This window comes from Oryzias latipes, chromosome 14 (assembly GCF_002234675.1).
Source record: "Oryzias latipes chromosome 14, ASM223467v1".
Lineage (NCBI taxonomy): Eukaryota > Metazoa > Chordata > Actinopteri > Beloniformes > Adrianichthyidae > Oryzias > Oryzias latipes.
The window spans coordinates 18,707,660-18,734,352 of NC_019872.2; the positions used below are offsets into that span (position 1 = coordinate 18,707,660).

General features: G+C 39.3%; 3 protein-coding genes across 5 annotated transcripts in view; 2 read left to right on the forward strand and 1 right to left on the reverse strand.

Annotated features, from left to right (window-relative positions):
* Positions 1–9,243, forward strand: part of LOC101158298 (Kv channel-interacting protein 1) — a 30,473-nt gene extending 21,230 nt beyond the window's left edge. For 2 of the 3 annotated variants that reach the window (XM_020709008.2, XM_004076569.4), the window contains 7 exons: positions 3,958–4,082; positions 4,164–4,233; positions 4,306–4,376; positions 4,450–4,557; positions 4,650–4,754; positions 5,200–5,262; positions 7,754–9,243. In XM_020709008.2, coding sequence (XP_020564667.1) covers positions 3,958–4,082; positions 4,164–4,233; positions 4,306–4,376; positions 4,450–4,557; positions 4,650–4,754; positions 5,200–5,262; positions 7,754–7,801 — 590 coding nt within the window. In that variant the 3' untranslated portion in view covers positions 7,802–9,243. Of the gene's footprint in view, positions 1–3,957; positions 4,083–4,163; positions 4,377–4,449; positions 4,558–4,649; positions 4,755–5,199; positions 5,263–7,753 lie in introns of all 3 variants that reach the window. The other variant, XM_011483698.3, reaches the window with a different exon arrangement.
* Positions 9,244–15,802: 6,559 nt separating this feature from the next.
* LOC101158550 (nucleophosmin) lies at positions 15,803–21,513 on the forward strand. The gene is made up of 11 exons (XM_004076570.3): positions 15,803–15,966; positions 16,932–17,011; positions 18,064–18,183; positions 18,421–18,514; positions 18,602–18,711; positions 18,787–18,845; positions 20,067–20,118; positions 20,200–20,280; positions 20,369–20,476; positions 20,562–20,636; positions 20,748–21,513. Exons 1-11 carry the CDS (start codon positions 15,918–15,920, stop codon positions 20,796–20,798), a joined length of 879 nt encoding a protein of 292 aa, XP_004076618.1. The 5' UTR covers positions 15,803–15,917; the 3' UTR covers positions 20,799–21,513.
* Positions 21,514–24,071: 2,558 nt separating this feature from the next.
* Positions 24,072–26,581, reverse strand: LOC101158790 (claudin-7-B). Its single transcript, XM_004076571.3, has 4 exons — positions 26,100–26,581; positions 25,103–25,267; positions 24,945–25,029; positions 24,072–24,871 (listed from the first exon to the last, which is right to left on the reverse strand). Exons 1-4 carry the CDS (start codon positions 26,320–26,322, stop codon positions 24,706–24,708), a joined length of 639 nt encoding a protein of 212 aa, XP_004076619.1. The 5' UTR covers positions 26,323–26,581; the 3' UTR covers positions 24,072–24,705.
* Positions 26,582–26,693: the final 112 nt, after the last annotated feature.

Genomic DNA, 26,693 nt, shown 5'->3' on the forward strand with positions numbered 1-26,693 from the left:
CCTGCTTCCTCTTTTCAAGCTCATTATGTTCCATCTGTTACATTTGACAGGGATCAAAGTAATGAGACAAAAAGGAATAGAAATCCAGCTACACCTTTACTTGTGGTTATGAAATGAACTGTCTTATCTTAAAGACCCAATCCGATTAAAAATCTTGTTTTTAAATTCTTGTGAATCTTGTAAATCAACACAATTTGAAAAAAGAGGGTATTTGTAGAAAAAACACTGGGCAGGGCCACAAGCTCCCTACTCTGCTCCATTGTGATGCATCCACTTGTAGACAACTACATCCATGTATGTCTTTGTTTTCCTCATCTGAGCCGAAATCTGGCTCAAAACTACGGATGGATAGCTCCAATATTGCTCACCATTTTTTTTTTGCACCGCTATAGTTAGGTTTGGTTTGTCAGGGGCTGTAAGCTAGCAGGAGAGCACGTAAACAGAGAGCTGTAGCGACGGGGAGGGGAAGGGGGACCACACCAACAGTCCCGCCCACATTTTAGAGGTGAATTTCTAATGAACTACTGCCGCACTGCAGAAGCTGTCCTAGAAAACGACACAGGTGTTTTGATTTTGGCTGCAAAAAAAAAAAGATCAGGCTAAATTAAGCCATTTTTTTAATTTGAGCTGTTCTAAATCATCAGTGTGATAACTGCATAATAAATTATAATTGCAAGTCAAGTAAATGTGGTGCAGAATAAGTAATTGGCCCTCTTCACGGCGCTCCTGCCACATTTATTTGTTCTGCTCTGCAGTATTTGAGTCACATTCACTTCATAGTAAACAGAAGCAGAGAAGCTATGCCGTAGGCAACAGTATATGCTCTGGACAGTCACAGCTGTTGCGTGCATGACATGAAGACCGATCATCTCTTTTCTAAAAGCACTGGAGCGATGACGAGCAATTGATATAAAGCAATGAAGAGTAGTGAGCACGCAGACACCCTCTAATTAATACTGACGTACATCACAATATAATTTATGTTTGCTTTTTAGTGCGTATTTCTTCTAATGAAGACAAGAAAAGGGCAGTTTAATATGTTTTTTGGTAAAGGTTCCATTCTTTAGTGACAATATTATCAAATAACAAATAGTTTCATTGGCAGCCAAGTAAAGTAACAGAGGAGCCTTTGGCGCAAACCACTGCAACAAGCAAGGGTTACCAGGGAAACAGTCAATTTTATCAGAGGTGGTATTTATTCTGCATGTTTATTCTTCTTATATAAACGTTTTATTGGAGGGGATTAATATTTTCAAAGCTTCAATAGAGTATTTCAGCCTGCTGCAGGTGAATTTTAAAACACATCCTGTTCTGGCTCAACCGTAATGTTATTTAGATGCAAATGTTGACTGTATTTGTGAGCGTGTTTGTAATTACGTCCCCGTCTCAACCTGAATGTCTCTTTGTCTCAACCACAGCAACCATTAGCTGAACTTGATAGGATTTAAACAAAACAGCACCAAAGGGCTGTTGTTAAGAAATGAAACATAGGATTGAAGTAAAAGACTTTGAACATGATTTAATTAGAATTTCCTAAATCCATCTATAAAGACAGATATTAGAGAGAACCACAATATTGTTGTAACAGCAGCTATTTATCTAACAATTTTATTTAAAGGATGGATGGATGAAATTTTAAATTTTGCGTTTGGAGAGTTTATCCCCGAACCAAAATATTATTCTAAAAGAAATAAAATTTTCTGAATGAGACCTAAACTAGACTTGATTTACAATCCAAGTTTTAATATACAATTTTGAATTTTATGGTCAAGTAAAGTCTTGTACAGTAGTACAAAAACCTTAATTCTCATGCACCTTTTTTTTGTTTGTTTTACAAAAAGCCTTCTGCAGTTTCCTGCAAATATGTTAACAGTTGCACCACTTGAAAAGAGGGATTAATGCATCTGACCAGCTCAGACTGAATCCATGCATTTAAAAAAATAGATATTTATTATATAAAACTGTTTGGATCATTATAAAACATATGGGTAAAAAAAAAGCCTTGGTGTGTCACTTTTGTCTACACCAGGGATGTCAAACTCATTTTCACTGAGGGCCACATCAGCATAGTGGCTGTCCTCAAAGGGCCATATGTAACATATATATAACTAAATGTACTGAAAAATAAATGCAACTAGTCCTTAATGATAAATAACTTATTATTTATTTATCATAACTTTTTAAAGTGACAATTACAGTTGCATAGAAAACATATGTTTGCTTGTTATTTTAGCATAAATCCTTTTACATTTGATTCTGTCAGGTTAGGTTATATGACAGTGTTTCGGTCCTAATGTATAGCTGCCCAATCTGATATTTTAAGTCAGATTCCCCCTAGATATGAATTAATACACACCAATTTTTTATTTTATTTTAAGAAATTAAAAACTTTGATGCTCTCGCGGGCCACATAAAATGACATGTTCACGCGCCGTGAACATGAGATGCAAGTTTTTTTTATGTAAGTTTTTCAGTCCCATCGCAGCCCATAGGTACAAATCGGGTGTTCATTGATTGCGCACTGGAAGTTCAACCAGTTGAAATTTTGACTGCTAAATAGCAAAAACGCGTTCAGGGACTCGGATCTGGTAGTGACGTGTGGGTTGCGTCCTTTTCAAAACACGGAAGTGCCAACCACTGTAAATATGACCACGAAGGAGAAATTAGTCATTACGGTTAGCGCATGGCCAGAATTCTATGACACCAAGTCTTTCATATGACGGAATAGAGCTGTGAAAGTAAAAACCTATGGCAAGGTTCCTGAGATTTGCACCGATTTGACCTTTAATACCAAGCCTCTTCCAACTGTTAGTACTTGCGCTAGTATCAGGTAGCGACAGTCCTGTGTGAACACTGTATGCTAAATGTGCGTTCAAGAACCTGCAGTCTGCATATTTTGAAATCTATTAGTAAAACCTTTGGTAAGATGTATTTCTGTGAAGGATCTCACATCACAATCATACCATCTGATTGAGCTTTGAGTCTTCATCCACACATATCATCATCAACAAATGGCCATTTGTACTTTTTCCCCTCTTGCAATGCTCTATAAGTAACTTGTGGACTTTTGTTCAGTTCTCACTAAAATATTGTATGTCACATTTTACAACAGCAAAGAAAATGATTTTCCAAATGTGTGGGAAATTACATAGACAGTTATGGGTAAATAGATATATTGGCATAAGGGCTACAGTCAGAGATCCTTAATGTTGAAGATTAGTTCACATATAGTTTTGGCTTAAATAAATAGTTTTCATCACTTAGTAGGCAACAGAGTAGAATTCATTGAATTTTTTGTCTGAATTATGTATCTAGTTTTGACTAGAACTTGTTAATTTTTCATATAGGAGATTGCTTATGTAAATACATCGCATATCATTTGTCTGCTCCATCGTTTCACATCTCCATGCCCTAAAAGAAATCATCCGTTTTTGTTTGGATCAGCTGCTTGGTTGTGGCTGTTTGCTTGTGTTTGTGAACTCATTGGTGGGCCACTGCTGGATGTTTGGCTGTTAGCACTGTCTTTTCTCCCAGGACAGTGACAAACACTACCCCACAGCAAAGACCTTGCCATGCTCATTTAACTCCATCAGTCTCTACAGAGGCCGATACTGAGCACCACGATGACATTAATAAAACGCTCCGACCCCTGGGGGGCAAACTCGTTTGTCAAATGTGTGCAATTCTGCTCAAATCTTTCTTTCTTTTTTTCTTCGTCGATGCTGTTTTATATATTGTCTGCTTCCCTCTACCTCGGGGAACTGTTTTTTTTTTCCTGTTTTCTGCTGTCTAATCATATTTCAGAAATATTTTCAACTGACTTTACATTTTCCAGCTTCGCTGGGCTATCTTTTTCAGGGATTTTACTCTCTTCATCAAAAAATAAAAAGGAAAGCATGCTAAGCATTGCACACGACAGTGAACACACATGTCTCTCTATGTTGTTTGTCCTTTAAGATAAAACAGAGGATGAGCTGGAGATGACCACGGTGTGCCACAGACCAGAAGGTCTGGATCAACTGGAGGCTCAAACCAACTTCACCAAACAGGAACTGCAGATCCTCTATCGAGGCTTTAAGAATGTAAGTTCAGATTTCAGCTCCAGAAAGCAAAACCCATGTGATCTAGGCGGAGTAATGCAACAGAGTTGTGTTTTTGCACAGGAATGTCCCAGTGGTGTCGTAAACGAAGAGACCTTCAAACATATTTATGCACAGTTCTTCCCGCATGGAGGTAGATTTTATTTTTTGTGCAATTTTTTACTCAATGATTTGTTTGTTAACAGACTGATTGCTGTTGTTGCAGATGCGAGCACGTATGCACACTATCTCTTCAATGCATTTGACACTACAAACAATGGCTCCATCAAGTTTAAGGTAAACAAGGACAAAGACAGAATATCTTGACTGTAATTCAGGTTTCTCCTAAAGATTTACTCCTTTTTGACAGGACTTTGTGATGGGTTTGTCAACTCTGCTGAGAGGCACACTGAGGGAGAAGCTGGAGTGGACATTTCATCTTTATGACATCAACAGAGATGGATACATAAACAGAGAGGTGAGATGGAGCTCCCACTGTTTGAACAGCGTCTCATGTGTTATGTCAACCCTTTGTGCCGCCACACCATGAACAACGGCCCTTTTTTGCAGGAAATGACAGAGATTGTGAGGGCCATTTACGACATGATGGGCAAATACACCTACCCAGCAATAAAGGGAGACGTCCCACAGCAGCACGTGGATGCCTTTTTTCAGGTTCATTTGTGGGAAACGCTGTTAAAATGAATACATTTGAACCTTTTTTTCTACCCAATACCAGTTTGTTTATAGCAAATATTTTCTTTTGACATTTTCCGTACTGTATTTTCCGCACTATAGGGCGGATTATTGGATTATAAAGCGCACCATCACGAATTGTCTATTTTCGACATGGGGCCCCGAACTATAAGGCAAATTAGGCAAGACAGAAACGTTAGAGTTAAACCCGCACGTCCGCACTTGTTTGTAACATGCTACTCATTAGCCACATTAAAAGTGTTAGCTGTGTTGGCGTATTCACAATACCTGTTACTCCCAACCTTGTTTGCATCTATAAAGTTTTTTAGTGTGCCTTGTAGTACGGAAAATACGGTATTTTTTCGGTTAACATTGTTGCAAGTTGCCTTAAAAATATGCTAGTTACTGATGTTTTTTTCAACAGAAAATGGATAAAAATAAAGATGGAGTGGTGACTTTGGAGGAGTTTGTTGTAGCCTGTCAGGAGGTACGTTGCTGCTTATTTATAAAACTATTAAAAATGCGGGAAGAATAACATAAAAGCTTTATCTAGCTTGGAATATGTCATTGTTTTAAAGTTGCAGCACGTTAGAATATTGTATAAAATCGCACGATTTAGTCTATGAACCCATTAAACGGACACATATGTCATCCCTTAAAACTGTGCAAAATTTGAACAATACTGTAACTATGCTGTAACCTTTTCATAGCTGTGTGGAGGCAGCTGCAGGGTGAGTAGGTGCTGGGCTTAAGAAATCCTTAGGACATTTTTTGTTTTTGCAGTTAACTCTCTAAAATATTTTATGTTTTACATTTACATCAAGTCCCCACTCCAATCATCTTCTGATTTATAGTAAAAGAGTTCTCAGTGGTCTTTTAAATATGATTATGCTGTTTTAGCCAAAAATAATTTTTACCCCTTGTGCTATCCTATGACCCCCACCCTTACATTGACATGTTCTCCCTACCATGACAAAGGTGGATAAAGGTGAAGGGGATTTCATGTAATCCATGGACACCAGTGAAGATCACAAATCATTGAAGAAAATGGTTCAGCGCACTGTCTAGTGAGTCTAGATGACCCAACTCCCAATGTTAAAGTGCCTAGGATAGCACAAGGGTTAAAAACTGTTGTTTTCTAGAACATAGTTTCTGCAGAGCAGCAGTAGTTCATCAGAAATTCACATCTGAGTTTTAGGCGGAAACGTTGGTACATGACAACCCCCTTGCCTGACCCCCTCCCTGCTGCTGAAAGCTCTCTGTTTACATACTCTAAGGCTACATTCACACTGCAGGCTGAAACGACCCAATTCTGATTTTTTTGCCCCTACGTGACCTGTATCTGATCTTTTCATGACAGTCTGAATGACACAGATCCGATCCAGGCCAGATCTATTAACTTATTTATTATTACCGTTCTCCTTCCTTCATAACACACAACACGAATGCGTGCACCCGACACACTTCCGCTGCCCCCCCCCCCCCACACACACACACACACTCACTCTCTCTACAAGCTCTCTCCTCTCTCTTACAGACACGCGTGCTGCCCCAACACTTACACATCCCCATTCCACAACAGTGGATACAGGCGATCCCGGCTCCAATGCCTTCTTAAAATGAAAACATTGTAATTGTGCTGGCTCCTTTGTGAAAATAAATGTAATAATACAAAAAGAGCTCCGCCATTGACAACACTGTTGTTGACATCCATTGTTAACGTTAGCTTCTTCCGCAAACAACAATGACGTCGTTCACCGTTGATTACTCTTCTGCACATGCAGGTCACTTCTGGGTCATTTCACGTTTGGATTTAATTGAAAATGGGAACCGCCTTGCAAAAACATCAGATTTTTTCAAAAAATTGGAATTGAGCATTAAGCCCTGCAGTGTGAACGTAGCCTAACACTCACCTGCAGCCCCTCACAACCCAAACCTAACATTACTGGTTCAACAAAAATGGCGAGCAATACCAGAGCTATCCAACCGCAGAGTTTCAGTTTAAAGGCCATCTAACGAAGACAAAAAACAAAGACGTACATGACGTGCATTTGTCTGCAAATGGATGTATCAGAATAGAGCAGAGCAGGAAGCTTTTGGTCCGTCCAATTTGGTTGATACAGATCAACTAGCTTTGCCAATGGCATTTTTTTTATTCGTTTGCTGCTGATTAACCACAATTTCAATAAAGAAATACTCAGAAATGCAATTTTAAGCTTAAATTTCTTTATGCATGTCCTCCGTCATTAGAAAAAAATGCTACACAAACATGTTGAGAACAACAAAAATACAATGTTCTTTAACAAAGACATATACTCTTTTGAAGATGTCTCATCTTAATTATACACATTTATACTGGGGCTTTCTGTTGCATCTGTTCAGAAGGCTCAATTATATCGGAAAACAATCTTTTTCACTTTACACCTCTCAACCCATGTCCAACAATAGTAGGTTTTGGGCAACAAAGTAAAGGGCAGCTTCACGATAGCTGTTTCACTGTGATTTCAGTTACAGATCACCAAGATCCCCCACACTTTTTTTTTTTCTTCAAAATTCCAACTCTATGACTTAGCTTAAAAATGACAAATGACAAATAAAAAAGAATTTGTTTCTTCTTTGTAGTGTTGCACAAGCTGCATAAGAAGTACCAAATAATTAAACTGTTTAATATAAATCAAAATTTCTTCAAAACAATTTTCTTTGCAAATAAAAAATCTTGTACATTTGCCACAATTTAATACTAAATCATGTTTCTCAATAAGGGAACAAAATAGTATATTTTGACTTGTTTGGTGTTTTTCTTTCAATTACTTTTGCAGAATGGTAATGTTTTTCAAGATGACATTTGTACAATAACTTAGGTAAAGCTACTGTTTTTATGCGTCTCTTTATTTCTGCAGCTAAACATGTAAAGGTGCAGAACAGCAGCCACTTTAATTCTTCATTTCAATTTAATTGGATCCCTGTTCTCTCCCCAGGATGAAACCATGATGAGATCCATGCAGCTGTTTGAAAACGTGATGTAGGACGAGTGGAAATGAAGGTGACATGGACATGTAAAATAGGAGGGCTCTTTGTGAGTGCATGTGTGTGGGTGCATCCGTGCTGTACCTCCTCTTCCTCCTCTACCCATCCCATCCCACTGAGATCTGGATCAACCCGGAATCTCCCGCGATGACTCAGATGGGGGGACCAGAGAGGAAAGCTTTTAGCCTTCCTGTCAGGGTTTGACGCACAGTGAGAGAGTCATGTGACAGCCTTGGACTTTTTAACGCTTTTAGCCCTGTCACGATAGACATATAAACTAAGAAAGCCCTGCATTACAAGGCTCCTCCTGACCTTTTAAAAAAGCCATGACTTTCAGGAACTGAACTATTTATTTTTTTGAATCCTTCTTTATCCAACTGTAATTGCATGTGTTTGAAAGTCTTTTTCAATTCAAACATTTGCTAGAAGTGTTTTGGGTGTTCTGTTTCATGCATCTAATATATTGACAGATTTTATTGTCATGTGCTGGATTTATTGATGCAGTGACCCCTGTGATTTGGCTGCCTATTTCTTTTAAGTCTGTCTGAAAACAATATCATTTTCTAGGTGTCTTTTTTGTTTGTTTTTTTAAAACCAGACTGGAGCTCAACTTTTAAAGCAGAAAAATATTTTTTTTCATGCTTCTTTTAGGCAAATGTGTGCGCTTTCAAAGCGATAACATCTGCATTCATTTTGGTCAGTCAAAAATGATGAATCATATTAAAATAAACTGGTACCAGTTATTGAATGATGTAAGTTGATGTAAATGAGGAAAGCCCAACAAACTACAACAATTGTGTCACTCACCAAAGCCTTCTCTGCAGTTTTGGTGGTTTTCTGCAAGTGTGTTCTAAAGCTCCACCATCAACAAAAACTCACCAGGATTAAGTGACTGCATCGCTAAAATATTAAACATTGTTCTTTTTGCAGACAGTGGAGCAGTTTTTTGGCTGTGTGGTTCATCTGCTAAAGATTTAGTTTGAATCTGAAGTGTTGTATCCCTTAAAGAAAACAAAATCATAAGAATAAATGTATACGGTTTTGTTTTTTTTTAAAGTTCAGGTTTTTTATTCTTTTTTTGTAAGAGTCGTACAAAAGTTTTTTCTGGAATGTTTCATGGGTTTCCCCTATAACTGCATTGCTGAAAAGACTGCAGTCTTCTGAAAAAAAAACAAAAAAAACAACACTTGACGAATGAATTATGTATGTACAGTAGCTACAGGGGCATGGATGCCATGCACCAAAGTCCTAAAAGATTTTCATTCATACAATCACATATGAGCAGCAGACTGTATTATGCAGCAGCTCCTGCTTGTTGTAAGTCTCAAAATGTCTGAAGGGGAGATTACTGCAGGTCTTTTCTCGCTGCTGATGTCAGACTTTACAATCACTATGAAGAACTGCATGGTTGCACTCATAGTGCAATTAAACCTAAAACTGTATGTTTTTGATACAGATTCTTTGATGAAATAAATAAATAAATAAATATATATATATATATATATATATATATATATATATATATATATATATATATATATATATATATATATATATATATATATATATATAAAGGAAAAACAGGTAAGATGAAGTGTGGTTAAATAAGCGGCTCTGAAAATGATCATTATCTGTTGATGCAATGAAAGAAATATCTTTTTTTATTCCACTCCAGGGTTAACTGTTTTGTTCCATCATACAAGTATATTTGTTTCTTTTGCCTTCTTTAGAAAAACTTGACAAATTAAAAAAAAGACAGGAGACCCTCCTTGGTTCCTACAGTGAGTGAGCACAATCAATAAATTCCTTGTTTTAGGGTTCATTCAAGATGGAAAACTCTGTTGGTCTGGACCAAATCCACATAATTTGGTCTGGATCGAATTCTGAACTTTGTGCTACGGGAACTTCTGAGAAAGGTTTGAGGAGAAGCCGCCAAGTAGCCGAAAGTTGGCTTCTTGGCTGGCTGCTAACAAATATTTAACAGCGAGGAAGAGCTGGTTCCACCAGTTCCTGAATCAATATGACCAAAGTATGTGCCCCTGCATGGAGAAAAGACATCAGCTGACTCAGAAGCAGCCGGAAAATATCCCGATAAGGATTCTATTTTCAGAGAATAATTATAATCCGGATGAATGGAGGAAACTGCAGTAACGCATTGCATTGAAGTAAAAAAAACAAAAAAAAAACCACAGATGATCTTTGTTCTAATTTTTTCGTGATTTTCGTTCATATATTTTAAGAACTCACTGATTCTTGAGAGTCGGTAAAAAAGACCTATAGAAAAACTGAATCAATTCTATTTGCTCTTCATACAGTTCGAAAAAAATGTTTATATTTTCATGATATTTATTGTTTCATACATTTTTAACCCTCATCTTTAATTTGATATAAATGTTTTCATAATTATAAAGAGTTAATGTTTTTCAATGCTGGTGACTTTTGTGACCTCATGCAGAGGACAAGGGAAATAATAGGATGCCTAACCACTAGTTATGCATTTGAGCAAATATATCTTTAAAAAATGATCTAGGCCAAATCACAACACCAGTATTCACAAGTCCTTTTCTAACATAGTGAGTAAGACAATACATTTTAAATGAATGATTTTTAGACTTTTTTATGTCCCGACTTTCACCAATCAGCGAACTACTTTTACGGTTTTAGTTTCTTTGCTTTTGTGCTTTGAGTTCCCTTCCTGTTTTATTTTGAAAGGTTCCTGTTTTGTATCTTGGTTCAACTATTGGTTTCGAGTTTTACTTTTTCCCCTCTGCCCTCATTGTTTCCACCTGTGTCTCATTTGTCTGTATGCATTTAAGTCTTGTCTTTCCCTTTCTTTTGTGCTGGTCCATATTATGTGTTTCCCCTGTTTTGAGTGCTTCGTGATTTGAGTTTTGGTTTGCCTGCTAGCAGTGGTTTTTTTTGTTTGTAGTTTTGTGACATTAATAAATCTCCTGTTCTCCTGGAACTCTTGCCTCCTCCTCTCTGCACCTGGGCACCCACAATCCCCTTCGTGACAACGACAAAAGCAAAGGACTACAAAACAACCTCATCTCCTCATGAAAAATATAAGATGAGCTGCGATCAAAAGTTAAAAAGTCACAATGTGTCTTTGTGTCAAAGACATGATCCGTTCTGTTAATGTGCTCATCACGGTATCACCAGTCTGTTCTTCCTACTTAGCTTATCCAAAAACATTGCAGAGCAAAACATTGGATGTAGTTGTATTGACCAGTATGAACCGTTTATTTGTGTCTGTGTTGATGCAGAAAATGACTTAGAGCCAGAGTTTGCCTTGATGTGACGCTGCAGAGGCAGACACAGACTGTCAATAAAGTACAAAGACAAACAACAGAGGTTTCTCAATAACTCACCATAAATAATCTCAAAAATATCACAAGTACTTATTAGACTTTTGTTAAAACAAACTCCACAGAAACCCTTAGTATTATTCCTCTTTCTCTTATAGTGAGCCAGCACGTTAAAGTAAAGCAAGTTGTAGACGTGCCCTTATGTCCTTGCTTTAGGAGTATGACTGTCATAGTCCTAAAAGATGTTAAAGTGAATTCTGACAAAAATTATAGCACAAATCAGAAAAAATGATAGCAAAGTTGACCACACTCAACACATGGGGTCCTCAAATCCAGGCCTTGAGGTCCGGTGTCCTGCTGGTTTTACAGAAACCCTGCCTTATTTGCTGCTGATTACCTGGATCAGGTGGATTTAGCCAATAAGGAGCTTCAATGGCAGGTTGGTTGGAAAACATGTAGAACACAAGCCCTTGAGGCCTGGATTTGGGGACCCCTGATCTAGCAGGTTACCCACTGTCATAAATCATATCAGAACTCAGACCAAATCAAAACTCTGTCTCCCCCTCTGGTCACCAGTGGGAACCATCTCCAGAGTTCTAACCACACATCCTGAATGCTGCACATCTGACTCTTAGTCTTATCTACTCAATCGACCACAGCACACTTAAGCACTGCACTGAGCCTCTCAGTGTGTAGTATTGTTTTTGCCACTCTGCTTTCATTACTGAGCGTCATATCTGGGCCTGATCTTCTGTCTTTTGTCGCTGTTTGCCTGCTGCCTACCACCACCCTGGCCTGTATTTTGACCATGCTGTCTCTCCTCTTATGAACTTTTGGCTGTTATCAACCCCTACCTGCCTGACCCTGATTTACCTTTGTGTACTTTTAGCTGAGCTAATAAACCTGCTGCATTTGGATCCAGCCGTCCGTTCCATAGTAACGGTGTCATTACCTTCTCTCTGAACGACTGGCTTCTGCAGCGTTTGACAGTTGTCCCTTTTCATGAGGCTCACCAGGCCCGCTTCTCTCATGCTGCTTCGTTTGAAAGACTTGGAGCAAAGTCTGCATTTTGCATGTTGCTGGTGCAAAATGCAGTAGCGTATGGCAGGCCATTTTAACATTTAAAAGCTAAAGTGATGTCATTTATCCTAGGAATAATATCTTTGAGGATATCTGAAATTACGATTACGGATAGGAAGAATGTAGTTGCAGATATCTTAAAACGTTCTTTTTGACCAGGCAAAACTCAAATAAAGATATTTGCAACACACATCCAGTCTAGCTTTTAAATGTTAAAATGGCTTGCCATAGTAGCCACAGTTGATAAACTACAGTTGGTGGTTCTACACTAACTAACTCCCTGGGCGAGTAACCCCACCACCCCTCCCCTTCCTTCTGACAAACGCGGCTCCGTCTCTATGACAGGAGCGCGCAGCTGCGGCCTAGAGATGATTGTTAGACTGAAAAAGACTCCCAATTACCTGTGTTAGTGTGATTCACCCAGTCTTTGACTTTCTTAGATATATCATTGCGATCATGGAAAATGCCGCCCCCTGTTATGTGCCGCCCTGGGCAACCACCCACCTTGCCCACATCATAAACTGCCACTGATAACTACATTTCCCCAGCATTTGGCTGAGAGCGCCATGCGCTGAACTGATGACAACTCAAACTGCTTTACGGTGTAGGTACCATAACCGTTTGGCCTGGAACTATGGAAGTTTTTCTGGAGCATAATTAAAAATAAAAGTCAAAACCAGAAATGCTAAATGAAGCTGCATCAAATGACTCAAAATTAAAATTAAAAAGCAATCCTTCAAAATGCTTTTTCCTTTTCTACTTTAACACCGCTTATTCTGTCACTAAATTAAAATGATAACAAAAGTGGTATTTAACATTTCATTTTCAAAATGTTTTCTAGTAAATGTGCAGCAAAATTCAATTAGAAATATCTAATTTGATCATTAAAAAGGATTAACAGAAATGCTTTTTCATTTCCACAATGTAAAATGCATCAAATGACTCAAAAATAAAATTGAATGTTACTCCTTTAAAATGCTTTTTCTTTTTCTTCTTTAACATCGCTCTTTCTGTGACATCGTTAAAGCAAAAATGCAAAGAGGGGATTGCATTTTCGTTTTCAAATTCACCCCGCAAAAAGTGTAGCACAAGTCAACACCAGTGAGCATTTCCACTGGGGAGGCGGGGCGATGACGTCAGTGCTCACTGTTCTTCTGCGCTCTTTGTTGCCTAATTGGTCAGTTTTGGTTCTAAATTTTCGGGTAAAAATGGCTTTAGAGGAGTAGGCAAAATTTAGGTGATTTTAGGGTCAGTTTGGCAGTTCTTATTTTCTCATGAAAATATATTACCGGACTGTGTGGCTGTTGGAGTTCTGCGAAGCTTCTATGTACCAGAGCTCCGTGAACGCACCAGGCCGAGTGTGGGAGGAGCTACCAGCTAATTTTTTTAGCCGGATCGCTACATGGAGCGGTGTCTGTGTCACTCACTATCTCATTTACAATGCATGGAAGACACTGAGATTATTGAGAAATCAGGTTTAGTTATTTGGAAAGGTTCTTCATGGCTATAATGTTTCTGTGTTCGAGTTCATCCCAGATAGTCTCTGCTTCAGCTTCCAGCCATGATGGCCACTGGAGGCTGCGGTTTTCCATCTCCCTCTCTGACCGAGTCTGAAAGCTTGCTGTTCTGCGTTAACCCGAGAGGGAAAAAATTAAAACCAGATTTATAATTAGTGTATCGATGAAAATAAAAGAAAATATCATAAAATTCAGGAGAAGTGTTTAGGATCAGGCTAATATGTGTCAACAACAACATTTAGCTTCGGATGCATTTAAAGTCCTTACCGCGGGCAGTGCCACAATGTGCATCTTGGCTGTAAATGTGTGGGAAAAACTTCAGCCTTTATTTTGTCTGGACACGATTTGAAACACAAATTCACATGATTGCATGGTTTCTCAGGACTGCCCGAAGCGGCACTTCCGCCTTCAAAAGACGCCTCAAAGCTACTCTTCGGCTCAGAGACTCGGTTCTCCCGGGAGACATGGTCAGATTGAGGTCTGAAGCGTCCTCCGGAGCGTTGTTCATTACAAAGCACCCTTCCCACGAAGACTCCTGCTGCACTGATCAGACATGCTTGGCTCGCACAGAGCATGTAGCCACACCGAGTGAGCACTGACGTCATCGCCCCGCCTCCCCCCTGGAAATGCTCACTGGTATTGACTTGTACTACTTGCGACATCTGTGGCATTGTGCTGTGTGATACAACTTAAGATTTCAGAGTGGCCTTTTCTTGTGGCCAGTGACACTCTAAGGCACACCTGTGCAATAATCATGCTGTCTAATCAGATATGGCACACCTGTGAGGTGGGATGGATTGTCTTGGCAAAGGAGAAGTGCTCACTATCACAGATTCAGACAGATTTGTGAACAAAATTTCAGAGAACTGGTTATTTTGGGTATGTGGAAAATGTTTCACATCTTTTAGTTCATACTAGAGCCCTGCGCGGGACTATTTTCTTCATCCCGCTCCCGCCCGCGCCCGCTGAATTTTTGACCAATCCCGCCCGCTCCCGCAACGTATGCGTTACACTCCCGCCCGCTCCCGCAATATGTATGTCCACTCCCGCCCGCACCCGCAAAACTCATAGAATTTAGTCCCGCACAGTAATAGAGATGCATTGATTTTGTATCGTCTCCCGTCCCGCAGGAACAAAACACGTATTTGTATTGATATTATTACTAAAGAGATTCATGACCTCCTCCAGACTCATCTTTTGATGCATTCCTCTTTTGTGTAATGTGCAACTTAATTATTAAATATATTTTCACAAATCCTGTTCGGTTAAAAGTGTGCGTGTGTGCGCGCGCAGACAGACGGCCTGAAGCGCGCTCTTAGTAAGAGGCGGGGCGGGGCGCACCCCCAACAACAGGTTAGATGACAGAAGCCATTGGGCGTCTCTACCTGGTGCCTTCACGGAGCTTCAGTACATAAGAATCAAACAGCCGCACAGCCTAACGTAGTCCGCTAATATATATTCATGAGATATTCATGGCAGCACTGATCCCGCGGGGTTTATTTTTTGCCGCCCGCTCCCGCCCGCAGCACAATTCAAACCGCCCAATCCCGCGAGATTTGGGTTGGGTCCCGCGGGACCCGGCGGGACCCGATCCCAATGCAGCCCTCTAGTTCATACCATAAAAAATGGGAGCAATAACAAATGTGTTGCGTTCATATTTTTGGTCAGTGTAATTATGCTCCAGAAAAACTTATATGGAACTTCCGTTCAGAAAGTGAGGTTGAACTTTTGTCACAATTTAAATTCGAATCTCATGTAAAACCTTTTTATTAATGTTTTTTTAATCAAAAATATTAACATTCCATGACTTTTCCAAAACTTTCCAGAAGATTTCGTTTTTCACAAACTGTTCAAGAACTTAAAACATTGCATTTTCAATTTCCAAAACTTTTCTAGGTTTTTCATGACCGTATGAACCCTGTATCAAACGCCTCACAAAATCTGGGAAGAAAATGAAGCTTTCGTCAGTAATAACGTCTGAATAATCAATAAAATCAGAAACTAGCTTTAGATTGTTTTAAATGCATCTGTCTTTCAATATGAATTTCTAACACCCCCTAAGCACTAACTTCCGCCGAGCTGTAGGAGGCGCTCTCACCCACTGGATCACTTCCGTTTCAGCAGAGTAGAAGAACAGCCCCATCAGTCCTTCCATCCACGATCAGTGATTGTTCCCGTGCAGATCAGCGGCGGTCGTGTCAGTCAGCAAAATGAACGGTTTGGACGAAGAATCGTTGGCACCACAGACATTTTTATATGGTAAGAGAAGTTGGTAGGTTTGCTTTTCTTCTTCGTGCACGTTGGACACACGTGTGTGTATAGCTCGTGCGAGGAGGTGGAGCGGCCGCTGAGGCGCGCGCGGTCCATTTTTGAATAAAATTGAATGTGTAACGTTAAAGAAAGGGACATAAAATGTGTAGTCTGTTTTTATTTTATGACTTATGTGTTTTATTGACTGGATCATGACTGGAAATACGGCGTCAGACTTATTACGCACATGCTCCTTGAATATATCAACATGGCGGTCGCCGTGCTTTTTTTCTCCCCAAATGAAAACTACGTTTCTGACAAATACAGCTCATATTAATATTGCTTTTTAATTTACCCTAGCATAAGATATTCGTTGTGAAAAAATAAATAGATAAAAAGCTTTAAATTAAATTGCAAGACCATGAACTAATTTCTAGAAAATTCGACAACGTGGTTTCCAGCGTGCCGTTAGGCCCCTCCCCCTTTAAAGCTGACCTAATTAATTCCCTTTAGAAATATACTTACGTTTATATTTATTCACATTTGTTTATAATACAATTGCATATATTTTCTTTTGTTCTTCATTTCGTGATGTTATACGTTTTAGTCCTTTTATTGTAATCTGTTTCGTTTGCCACGTGGTGCAGAGAAAAAAAAGATTCTTTTTCTTTCATAAAGATTTATTTTAGATGGTGAAACAGTTGTTTAGAAATGAAGTCAAAATAGTTTTTATCTTCCAGTAAGTCATTACAAATTTGAAATTTACTCCTGCCAACACTTAAAAAAAACTATTTAGAGTCTCTAGAGTTTGTTTTTATTTTAAATAAATTATATCCAAGATAAAATATGGGAACTTTAAAACTGTTAAGCGGAAATCAAATACTTTTTTCTCCCACGTGGTGCATCGTTTAGAGCGCCCTCTAGTGTTGAGTTTGATATTTTCTCTCATTTTAAAACCGTTTTTTGTCTTTTAGGATGCACATTGGAGGCTGGGAAGGAAGTGCTCTTCAGTCCTGAAGATGATGAGCTGGAGCATCAGTTAGATCTCAAACTGGTAATTATAATGAAATGAAGACTACAGTTCTGTGATATTCTTGCGTTTGAGCTCTCATGTCGAATAAATTTTTAGGCACATCAATGGAAATATTTTGGATTTTAGCTTGAAGTCCTGTTTGTGGGTTTAAATGAGCGGATTTTTATCATTTTAAACTGCGTTTAAATTTCAGGCTTTATTTAATGAATTTAAATGTATTGAATTATAATGCATTAAAAGTCCCACTTGATCTTTTGTCAAAGTGTTCCCAGTGGCTTTTAAGCATGATAATGCCAATTTATGCCAAAAAAAAGTATTAAAAAGTGGTCTTGTAGGACATAGTTTCTGCAGGCCGCCAGGAAAAATGTGCCTCCGCCCCCTAACTTCATGTTTGAGCAGCCTAACTCAGTAAAACTATGTAAATGTTTTTCGCGCTTCTACTGGAATCTAGGCAGTCAGGGGCTCGGAGTAGCTGGTTTACCAAATGAACCCAGACACTAGGACAGGCCTGATGGTGCCTGCGTTTGTCTTTCAAATAACGAAACACTCTCCTAGCATGGTGGTTATCAGTTTCAATCATTGCAAGGGTGTTGGCAACGAACCAAAATGTTATCGTTTTGTGCCCAAATTGTGAGATTTGCACCGTTTTGACATTTGGCACCAAGCCTCTTCCAGCTATAGGTTTGGACGTGTTGGTGGTCTCTCCTTGCTTGTCCACAATGGGCTATGTGAATCTAGCTCAACATTAGCAGTGCAATAAAATGGTGAGCAATGTTGAAGCTATTCAGCCGTTCAGTTTGCAACAAATCAGCTCAGACGAGGAAGACGTGGATCTAGTAGTCAACAAGTCGACGCAGGATGGACCGGAGCAGGGAACGTTTGGCACGTTCATTGTAGCACCAGCGCCACAAATAGAATTACATTTCTTTCATCTGCTCCTCATTCGTGACTTAAAATAGACTCAAAAATTCAGGTTTAAGCTCAGTTTTCTTTAAATATGTCCTTCATTGTGAGAAGAATGCTACAAGAATGTTTAAAACGTAGCTCAGACCTTGTCTTGTTTGCCCCTTCAGGCTTGTGTTGACCCCAGCACCAAAGACGAGCTTAACATGGTGGAGGTGGAAGGACAGAACGCAGAGGGGCAGAAAATCAAGGCAGCTCTGGTGTCACTCAAACCCTCCACCCTTCCAAGTGTAAGTACACACAGTTCTCCTTCACTCACCTGAAAGGATATTTTACAGTTAGCCTTTGTATGGAGGACTGTACTGACAGATCTCAAATTTCGGAATAATTTTTTTTTTCTGAAGAAAAGATCTGTGACGTTGATGTGTTGTAGGTTAAGTTCCTGAAGCCCATTCTGTTTGTTTCGGCGCATTTAAATATGGATCTTTAAAGCCAGCTTGTGTGACCTTGCATGCTTGATTTCGTAGGTGTGTCTCGGCGGGTTCACGATCACACCCCCAGCAGTGTTCCGTCTGAAGGCGGGTTCCGGTCCGATCCATCTGAGCGGACAGCACCTCGTCAGTAAGTGTTTTTCTGAAGATGGTTCTTTTATCTGCCCTTCTGTGGGTCTGCATTCATCACACCATCTGCTGTCTAATCTGCTTTCAGTGATGGAGGCGGATCAATCCTTTGAAGAGGAAGACGACGAGGAGGAAGAGGAGGAGGAGGTGAAAACATCAAAGAAGAGGCCTGCTTCATCCCCTGCTGCCAAATCTCAGGTTTGACTTAAAAACTTTAACAAATGCCATAAAATGTGATGTGCTGGTTTTTACCTTCTTCTGATCTGCTGACAGAAAAAGATGAAAATGGACTTGGATGATGATGAAGATGAAGACGATGAGGATGATGATGAGTGAGTATTAACATTCTGACGGCAAATGTTTTCTTTTGTGTCTTGGTGTTGTCAGAAATCCAAATGGTGTTTGGGCCCAAAGTGGCGGGTCCTGGATCAGGTGTTTGTCTCTGAGGTCATTCCCAAAACTACATTCATATTTAGAAATTTGACTTTTTTCCTTTTAACATATCAGACTGTGGAGAATACTGCATGTGATCAACTTAAGCTGTTAATTCGGTGGAAATCCAATTCATGAATCCAGATCCACGATTATCAGATCAAACTACAATAAACATTTTACCGTTTGCACACGTCTATTTACTGGATGTAAGAACATTAAAGTATGCATTTAAAATCATGTAAACGGTACTTTTTTTATTTAAAACGGCAGATAAGAATCAATAAATGAGAAAAAAATAAATGATTTTTATCACTCTAAACGCCAAAGTTTTCTTTTTGTCAACTTCCTGGTTAACTTCAGAAGTAAGCAGCGCATAAACATCACTGTTTTGGATAATTCTGTATCAAATCCTGAAAATGTTTACACCTTCTGACCATTAAAGTTTTACTGACAGTTCCAGTAGATGAATGAAGACACAACACCTAAATAATGATCCTGTAAGAGTTAGAAAGCGCACAGTCCTTTTAAGAGTTTCCTAACTAACACTTTTCATTTGTGGGGGAAATGTCAAAACTTTAGATTTCACACGTTCCAGTGTGTCTTCCCCACAGTGCTAGCAGGCTGTGTATGACATCCCATAATTCATGACAATTTGTGATATTTGAGGAAATATATATATATATATATATATATTTTCACATATATACAGATATAAAAGTAAATTGTTCACTATAGTTAAAACAAAATTACAATGTATATATATCTTTTAAAGCTTTGTTTTTAATAAATGGGTAGTTTACCTGCTCATCTAATGGAATGAGGTGTTTACTTCTTTCCATCTGTTCACCAGCAGAGGGCGCTGCAGCCATATGTTTGCATTTATATATTACATGTAATTATTGTTAAATGAGGCATAATCCTTAAGATAACCCAGATATAATTTAGACGCATGATTAAACACCCAGAGAACGTTCAACCAAAAATAAGAGCCTGGAAATCGAGCAAGAAACAAAATATGTTAAACAATGATTCAGGGATCTATTTTACAAAGTAATTGTAAAAATAATTGGTATTTTCCGTGGTATTAAACTCTTCCTTCTTAAAATTTTTCTTTGTAGGGATGATGATGAAGATGATGAGGAGAGTGAGGCAGAGGAATCTCCTGTTAAGGTAAAGCAGCTTCTGCATCCTTGGTTATATCTTTGTCTCTACTGTTAAATATGTTTTATTTATTGACTGGTTTCTTTGCAGGTCAAACAAACTCCAAACAAGCAGAAGGCCCAGACTCAAAACGGAAAGAGTTCTGCGCCCTCCACTCCTGCGACCAAGCAGGTGATGACAGAGTCCTTCCTCCAGCAATAGGTGCTCTGCGGGGGGCTAAAGCTGCTAACCTTTTACTCACCTTTTTTTTCACATCCAGGACAAGACGCCTAAAGGCAAAGGTGCTAAATCACCTAAAGCCCAGACTCCTAAACCAAACCTAACTCTGCCTGAGATCAAGGCCAAGATTATGGAGTCTGTAAAGAAGGTGGGCGGAGTCTGCTCCATGGAACCTTTATGGAAGACGCTTCAGTTTGTGGGGGAAGTTTGACTTTTGTTGTGTACGTTTGCAGGGCGTGGCGCTTCCTAAAGTCCAGGCCAAGTTTGAAAACTTCATGAAGCATGGACAAAATGTCACAGATGCTAAGGTAACAGGGTCTAGAATCTGGGTTTTCCTGTCTGGAGTTGAAAAGAAATCACTACAAGATTAAAAAAAATGTTTACAATCTTAACAGCTGGATCTTATTTCTTCCCTGCAGGTGATTTCAGAGCTGTGGAAGTGGAGACAGACGATCAAGGAGGAGAAATAGCCCACTAGAGTTTTAACTATTTTATAACTTGTTAATGTCTGTAACGCCTCGCAATCCCGTTGAATTCAGTCTGTGCCTCACCTAAAGTTTTCCTCCACCCGTCCGTCTGTGAAGACTTCATCTGACATCTCCATCTTGTTAAAAGAAAAAAAAACAGCATTTGACTTAATAAAGAAATAACAAGGGAATGCAATATAATGGAAATGCAAGTTTTGGGTAAATTCATTCCTTTGGTTGTCAGCTGTAAGCCCCTGACCACACCCTTTCTTTCTTCATTTACCTTTTAAGTTTCTTTTTGTCTACAAAATAAAGCGTGTTGGATTAGGCATCAACACCTGTTTTTAGTCCTACAGTGTGTTGCTATGGCAACAGTTGGCCCCACAGTCCAAAGGTTTATAGTGAAGTTTGTGAGGACTTCATGCATGAGGATGCAAGTTTTGTGTAATGATTCTAAGAATGAGCCGTCCCCCCTCAAGGTTAAGCGTATCCCGCAGTCTTCAGTTTGCAGTTCCTGTCGGTGCATGAGGCCTGTGGACGAGGACCATTCTATGTCGACTGAATACTGATGGAATTATCATTTCCGCTTTATTAAAAAAGGTGAAAAAACATCTCAAAGTTTATGCTGGTGAATTAATTCACTTTTTAGAACTATGCTTTGTTTTCAAGTAAATTCCTCTTTGTTTTGCGTTAATTTACCAATAAAATTTCCTCAATACCTTTTTGTTTTGTTGTCCTTTGTAAAGATTTGAAACTTTACATTGTGGGCTTGTGTTAAACCACTAGAGGGCGCTTTGAGCTTACAAAGCTCTTGAAATGGGTCACAAAAGAGCAGACGGATCCCTCTGAATGCAGAATCCACTGTGACGTAGTGGTCTGTGCTCAAGTGTTGGTGGCTTTTAGTGAAAACCTGAAATGTGTGGGAGGACATTTTACCCTAAAGCAGGGAGTGCCGGTACAGTCAACGGTCACATGCGCTTTATGAGGAAATGTTTTTAACTGGCTTCCTTTCTCTGCTTCTTTACAAGTGGAAACACGATTGTTGTTGGGAGTTCAGAGACTGGGCATTTCCAAATAATCAATTTTTCATTTATAAGATTGTTATTCTAAAACTGGAAAAGCAGTTCATTCCAATCTGATGTCTCATTTGTATAAGTTTGCTTTTTTTTTTTTTTTTTTAAATTTAAACCAGCCATATATGTTGTTGGCATTTTATTTATTCTCTTGCCGATCACAAAGCTTCCCACCAATGTTTAACGAAGCTCAGTAAAACGAATGACTTTATGATTACAAATCCTTGCAACATTGCAAAGAGATTGAAAGAGTTTCACAGGCCTCATGACTTCTGACCTCAGTTTAGTGACACAGTAACATCCATTTGTTTATGTCAGGGGTCGGTCGGCTAACAGAAAGCTTCTGCAACTGTAATTGACAGAAAAATAATTACCAATTTATTATCTAAACCATCACCCTTTTATTTAAAGTTTTTTTGATTGTTTGCTAAAATATCGTTGCCTATTCTATTTACTGGAGCGAAAAAACTTCCTAATTCACATCTTGTTCTGCAAATACAATCCTTTGCCTTCAACTAAAGTGCTTGGATCAGTTTGATTAGATCATGTGAAAACACTGTCCTGTAATGCTGGAGTGAACCTGGAAATTTGGTACAACTTGGATTGCCAAGAAAACAAAACTGAAACGTCTCAGTGACATCAGTCATAACATACTTACTCAAACTCAAGAATAAGTAAGGATACTGTAGTATAAATTATCCTTACTTAAACTAAAGTATGAATAAGGTTATTTTTAATGATACTCAGAACTTTTTGTCTGTCATGTTGGTTTGTGACTTTTGTCTCCTGAGTTAAAGGAGGATTTGTTGACTTCTGATAAACTTTTCTCTATCAACTCCGGCTCTGTTTTTTAGGACTAAGAGTCTCAATTTATTGATTAGATTAGAGCAGCATCATGTGGTTAAACTGACTCCACAGGCTGTGGCTTCCTAGGAAATGAATCAACAGAGGAAATTAGTCCTTCTGCTTTTAACACAGGAACTGTACTTATAAAGTCTTTTCTTTATATTTACTTTTTTTTTATCATGGTAAAATTCCAAAAGGGTTAAAAATATAGTTGAACATTTGGTCCAACAAGAGTCCCACTTCAAAGTTTAGATATGTTTTTGTGACCATTAAGCCATTTATTTATTAAATATAGGCTAAAATGTTCACAAAAGATGAATTATAACTGTTATACTTTCCTATATTTAACTTTTTTTATTTTACTTTTGAAAGCAGAACATACAAGTTCCTTTTAGAATAAAAAATACATCCTGCCAAAATCTAAACCTAAATGACAAAACTTACAAATGAACAAAAATAATTAAAAAAAAAACATTCAAATTATTAGCATTTTTCTTCAAAGCCAAAGAGCCACAAAAGGATATTAGCATGTGGCTATGGAGCCTCAGATCACAAAAATGTGAGTCAATCTCGTGCTTTTCAGGTTGTAATGATTTTCCAAAAGGGGAAAACACAGACGGAAGAACCACAGCAAGACACGGATGCCAGAGAGAATCACACCTCGCTGTTCAGCAGTGGCATGCATGTGGAGGAGGAGTGGCCGCCTTCAAGTTCCTGGGAACCATCATCTGCCAACCACAGCAGCTTCACTTCCTTTGAGTGCCACACAGAAACCACCTGGAGGAGAACGGCTGAAAGATTCGCCCGCAGCTTTCATTGTTGGGATTCTAAATACACTTTGACATGATGGCATAATTCTCTTCCCTTGTAACATGACAAGAAAGCATTCTACTCTAAAACAATAAGTTAAAAAAAAATTACTAATTACTACTAAATTCATTGAATGAACAGTCACTTGTATGGTATTAGTATAAACAAAGAAATCTGGCCAAAATATCCAACCAGGCAGCATCAAAAACCCAATTTGTCATTTTGGTGCAGAAGTAGTTTACCTCCAATCAGGACCTTACAGGTTTGGTTTCCTGCCCATTTGTTGTTGAGCAAGGCACAGAACACACAACTGCTCCTGGTGGTTTTCAGCGAGTGTGAATACGACTGATGTTTGAGTGTTTTGGGCTTTTCTAAAGTAAATATCAGGTTGTGTCCATATTAAAATGAGGGATCATGGGTAATAAGGATGCCACGATGTCTCCAGGGTCCAATATTCTCTACGCATCTGTTTTTTATATATATATAAAAAAAGCCTTTACCTTTATTGAAGCAATTTGAATCACAAAAACAAAATGATTCAAAATTATTCCTTTCAATTTGATTTTTCACTCTTTATTATATACACAAATTTAAAAGTATAAAAAAGGATAAAATCACAAGCAACTTTATGCAGAACATTGATGAAATTTTAGCCAATCCTCTAAACCCAACAACAGCATTAAATGTGGTTTGAGGCTTGGAAGGCTCGACTTAATGTACATTTGGAAACAATCATAACTTTGTTAGATATAGGGGTACGTCTTCACTGATTATGACAATAGCACATCGTTTAGGCTGTTACAATCTGATCTTTTCAGTGCGCTCCATGCTCAGACAATAGCAACACAATGCCACAGTGGGGAAAAAAACTAAAATTGAAAGGATCTGCATTGGTTTCACTGAAGGTGTGCTTTGCAGATATGCCCACAACATGATACAGGGGTATAAAACAAGACGGGGCCCCAAAAACAAAACATTAACAGTAAACTGACATTTAAAAACTTTAATGAGTTCCTTAAGATATACAGTAACATGACAAGAGGAGCCCTGCAGAAACTAAAATGCAGCATTTAAAATCGACTGCATGAGTATTTTCCATTCTCCCCATCGCAGAGCTAAAACTAATACAAAAAAACAAAACAAAAAAAACAGTATTTTAGTTAAAACAAAGTCCGGGTGGTTCAAACATGACTCTTGAGTGGTATGGAGGATGCTGTTGATTGAGGATATCTGCCTTTAGCAGGAATTGATGTCTGTCTTGGGCACGATGCAGCCAACATGCACCCCCCAATGAGACCCAAGAAGGCACCGGCCCAGGTGATGAAGATAGCGGCGCCAAACTCATACCTACAGGAAAAGCAGATTGACCCGTCAGAATGCTGCAAACCTCGACTTTTAGCCAGAAAAGGACGCTACTCACTTTGAATTGACGGGAGTGAAAGGGTTGTAGAAAGCTTGGACGATGTCGTTCGTGTACCAGCCGCAGGCCACGATGGCGCACAGAGCTATGACAGGAAAAGATTTTAGTAACACACCGAGGGGGGGAGGGGCAAGTAAATCAACTAAAAGGCGTCTCACCTCCAACCAGCATGATGATGCCTCCAGCCATGGCAATGCGACTCTTTTTGACTTTGTCGTCTCCACCACAGGTGGTGCACTTCATTCCCATGCAAGCTACACCCAGACCAGCCACAGAGACCACAATGCTCAACACCATGAGGGCGCGTGTTGCCTGGAGAGCACCTGAAGGAAGAGGTAATTGAGGAATTGATCATCACAACGTCACACAGTCTGCACATGCTGGAATCTTTAAGTCAAACGTGGGGAGGAAGTTGGGAAAACGACTTTTGTGGGGCAGGAAAGCGTGAAAAGGCGGTTGAGGGGGGGGGGTCGGATGTGCTCTGGTGCGTTTAAGCAAATCTACAAAAACAGGTTTAACCAGGTTTCAGGTTACAATGTTCCAAGAGGACACTCCCTGTACCTGTTCCTGGGAGACGACCTATAGCAGCATTAACCCTCATCTTTGAATCTAGCCACCACTCCGAAAACTCACAAATCCAACCCATTCAATAAAATCTGTCATTCCTAAAAAAAAAAAAAAAGTCAAAAACCAACAGAATCGAAAATGTATTATTTTTCCTGCACACTTATCATATTTAGGACCCATGCGTCGATAACCTTTAAGGGGAAAATGTTTGCCCAACAGTTCCTCATAAGGGTGTTTAACCTTTAACCACACCTGCTGTGCCAAACCATGGGCCTTCGTTCATAATGGAGGTTTTAACTCTAAAAGGAAAACACAGGGGGGCGGAGCTTAAACTATATCCACTTTCGTAATTATTTAAATGTTAAAAATAAGGTAATAGTTGGATGCCTCATTAAACGTAAGCAAAACTCGAAGAATTTGTACTTTTGTCGAATGAAAAACTGGAATTGGGACCAAAGACAGAGGAAAGGAGGGGATTTCAAGGGTACACAGGTGTTTAACTTTTAAGGGCGTAGGGGTAAATAAAAGGAGAACAAGGAACTCAGGGGGTGAAAGGGAGGGAGAGGGGAGTTTCGGTGGTTTACTCACCGTTGAGCTGCAGGATGGAGTCGTACACTTTGCACTGGATCTGGCCCGTGCTCTGGAACGCGCAGGACATCCATAATCCGTCGTACATGGACACCGCCGTGATGATGTTCGAGCCAACAAAGGCGGACATCTTCCACTGGGGCAAAATGGTTCCAATGATGAGTCCAAACACCGCAAGGAGGCCGAGAGCGAACCCCAAAATCTGCATACCGGAGTGGGCCATCGTTCCCCCCACTTGCTTTTACGAATTAAATATATATGTAAAAAAAAGTAAAAATAAAAAGCAGCTGTTTTCGATTTAAAAAAAACAAAACACGACGTTTCTTTGACAAAAGTTCAATAAAATCACTCCTCTGACAAAATATCTGCTTGTATTCCTTGGTTTAGCGAGAAGAAAGTCACACAACGCCGGTAGTTGGAGTGAATTTAAACTGGGTCGCTGCTCTTGCTCGCACCTGTTCACCTGCCGCACCTTAAATGGGGCGGGAACGGCGGGAGCGAGCTTTTTCAGGCGGTTTCTGCTGCAGGTGGGGGGCGGGTACGCGCACGCAGTTTCGACCCAGGAGTTGTCTGAACGAACACCTGAAGTTTCGT

Excerpts from the sequence above, each read along its gene's own strand:
- LOC101158790 (XM_004076571.3), bottom strand. The coding sequence starts at position 26,322 with ATGGCCCACTCCGGTATGCAGATTTTGGGGTTCGCTCTCGGCCTCCTT. Across the intron at positions 25,268-26,099 it reads CTCCATCCTGCAGCTCAACG|GTGCTCTCCAGGCAACACGC; the intron begins GTGAGTAAACCA and ends CTCTTCCTTCAG. Across the intron at positions 25,030-25,102 it reads CATCATCATGCTGGTTGGAG|CTCTGTGCGCCATCGTGGCC; the intron begins GTGAGACGCCTT and ends TTCCTGTCATAG.
- LOC101158550 (XM_004076570.3), top strand. The coding sequence starts at position 15,918 with ATGAACGGTTTGGACGAAGAATCGTTGGCACCACAGACATTTTTATAT. Across the intron at positions 20,477-20,561 it reads TTATGGAGTCTGTAAAGAAG|GGCGTGGCGCTTCCTAAAGT; the intron begins GTGGGCGGAGTC and ends GTACGTTTGCAG. Across the intron at positions 20,637-20,747 it reads AAAATGTCACAGATGCTAAG|GTGATTTCAGAGCTGTGGAA; the intron begins GTAACAGGGTCT and ends TCTTCCCTGCAG.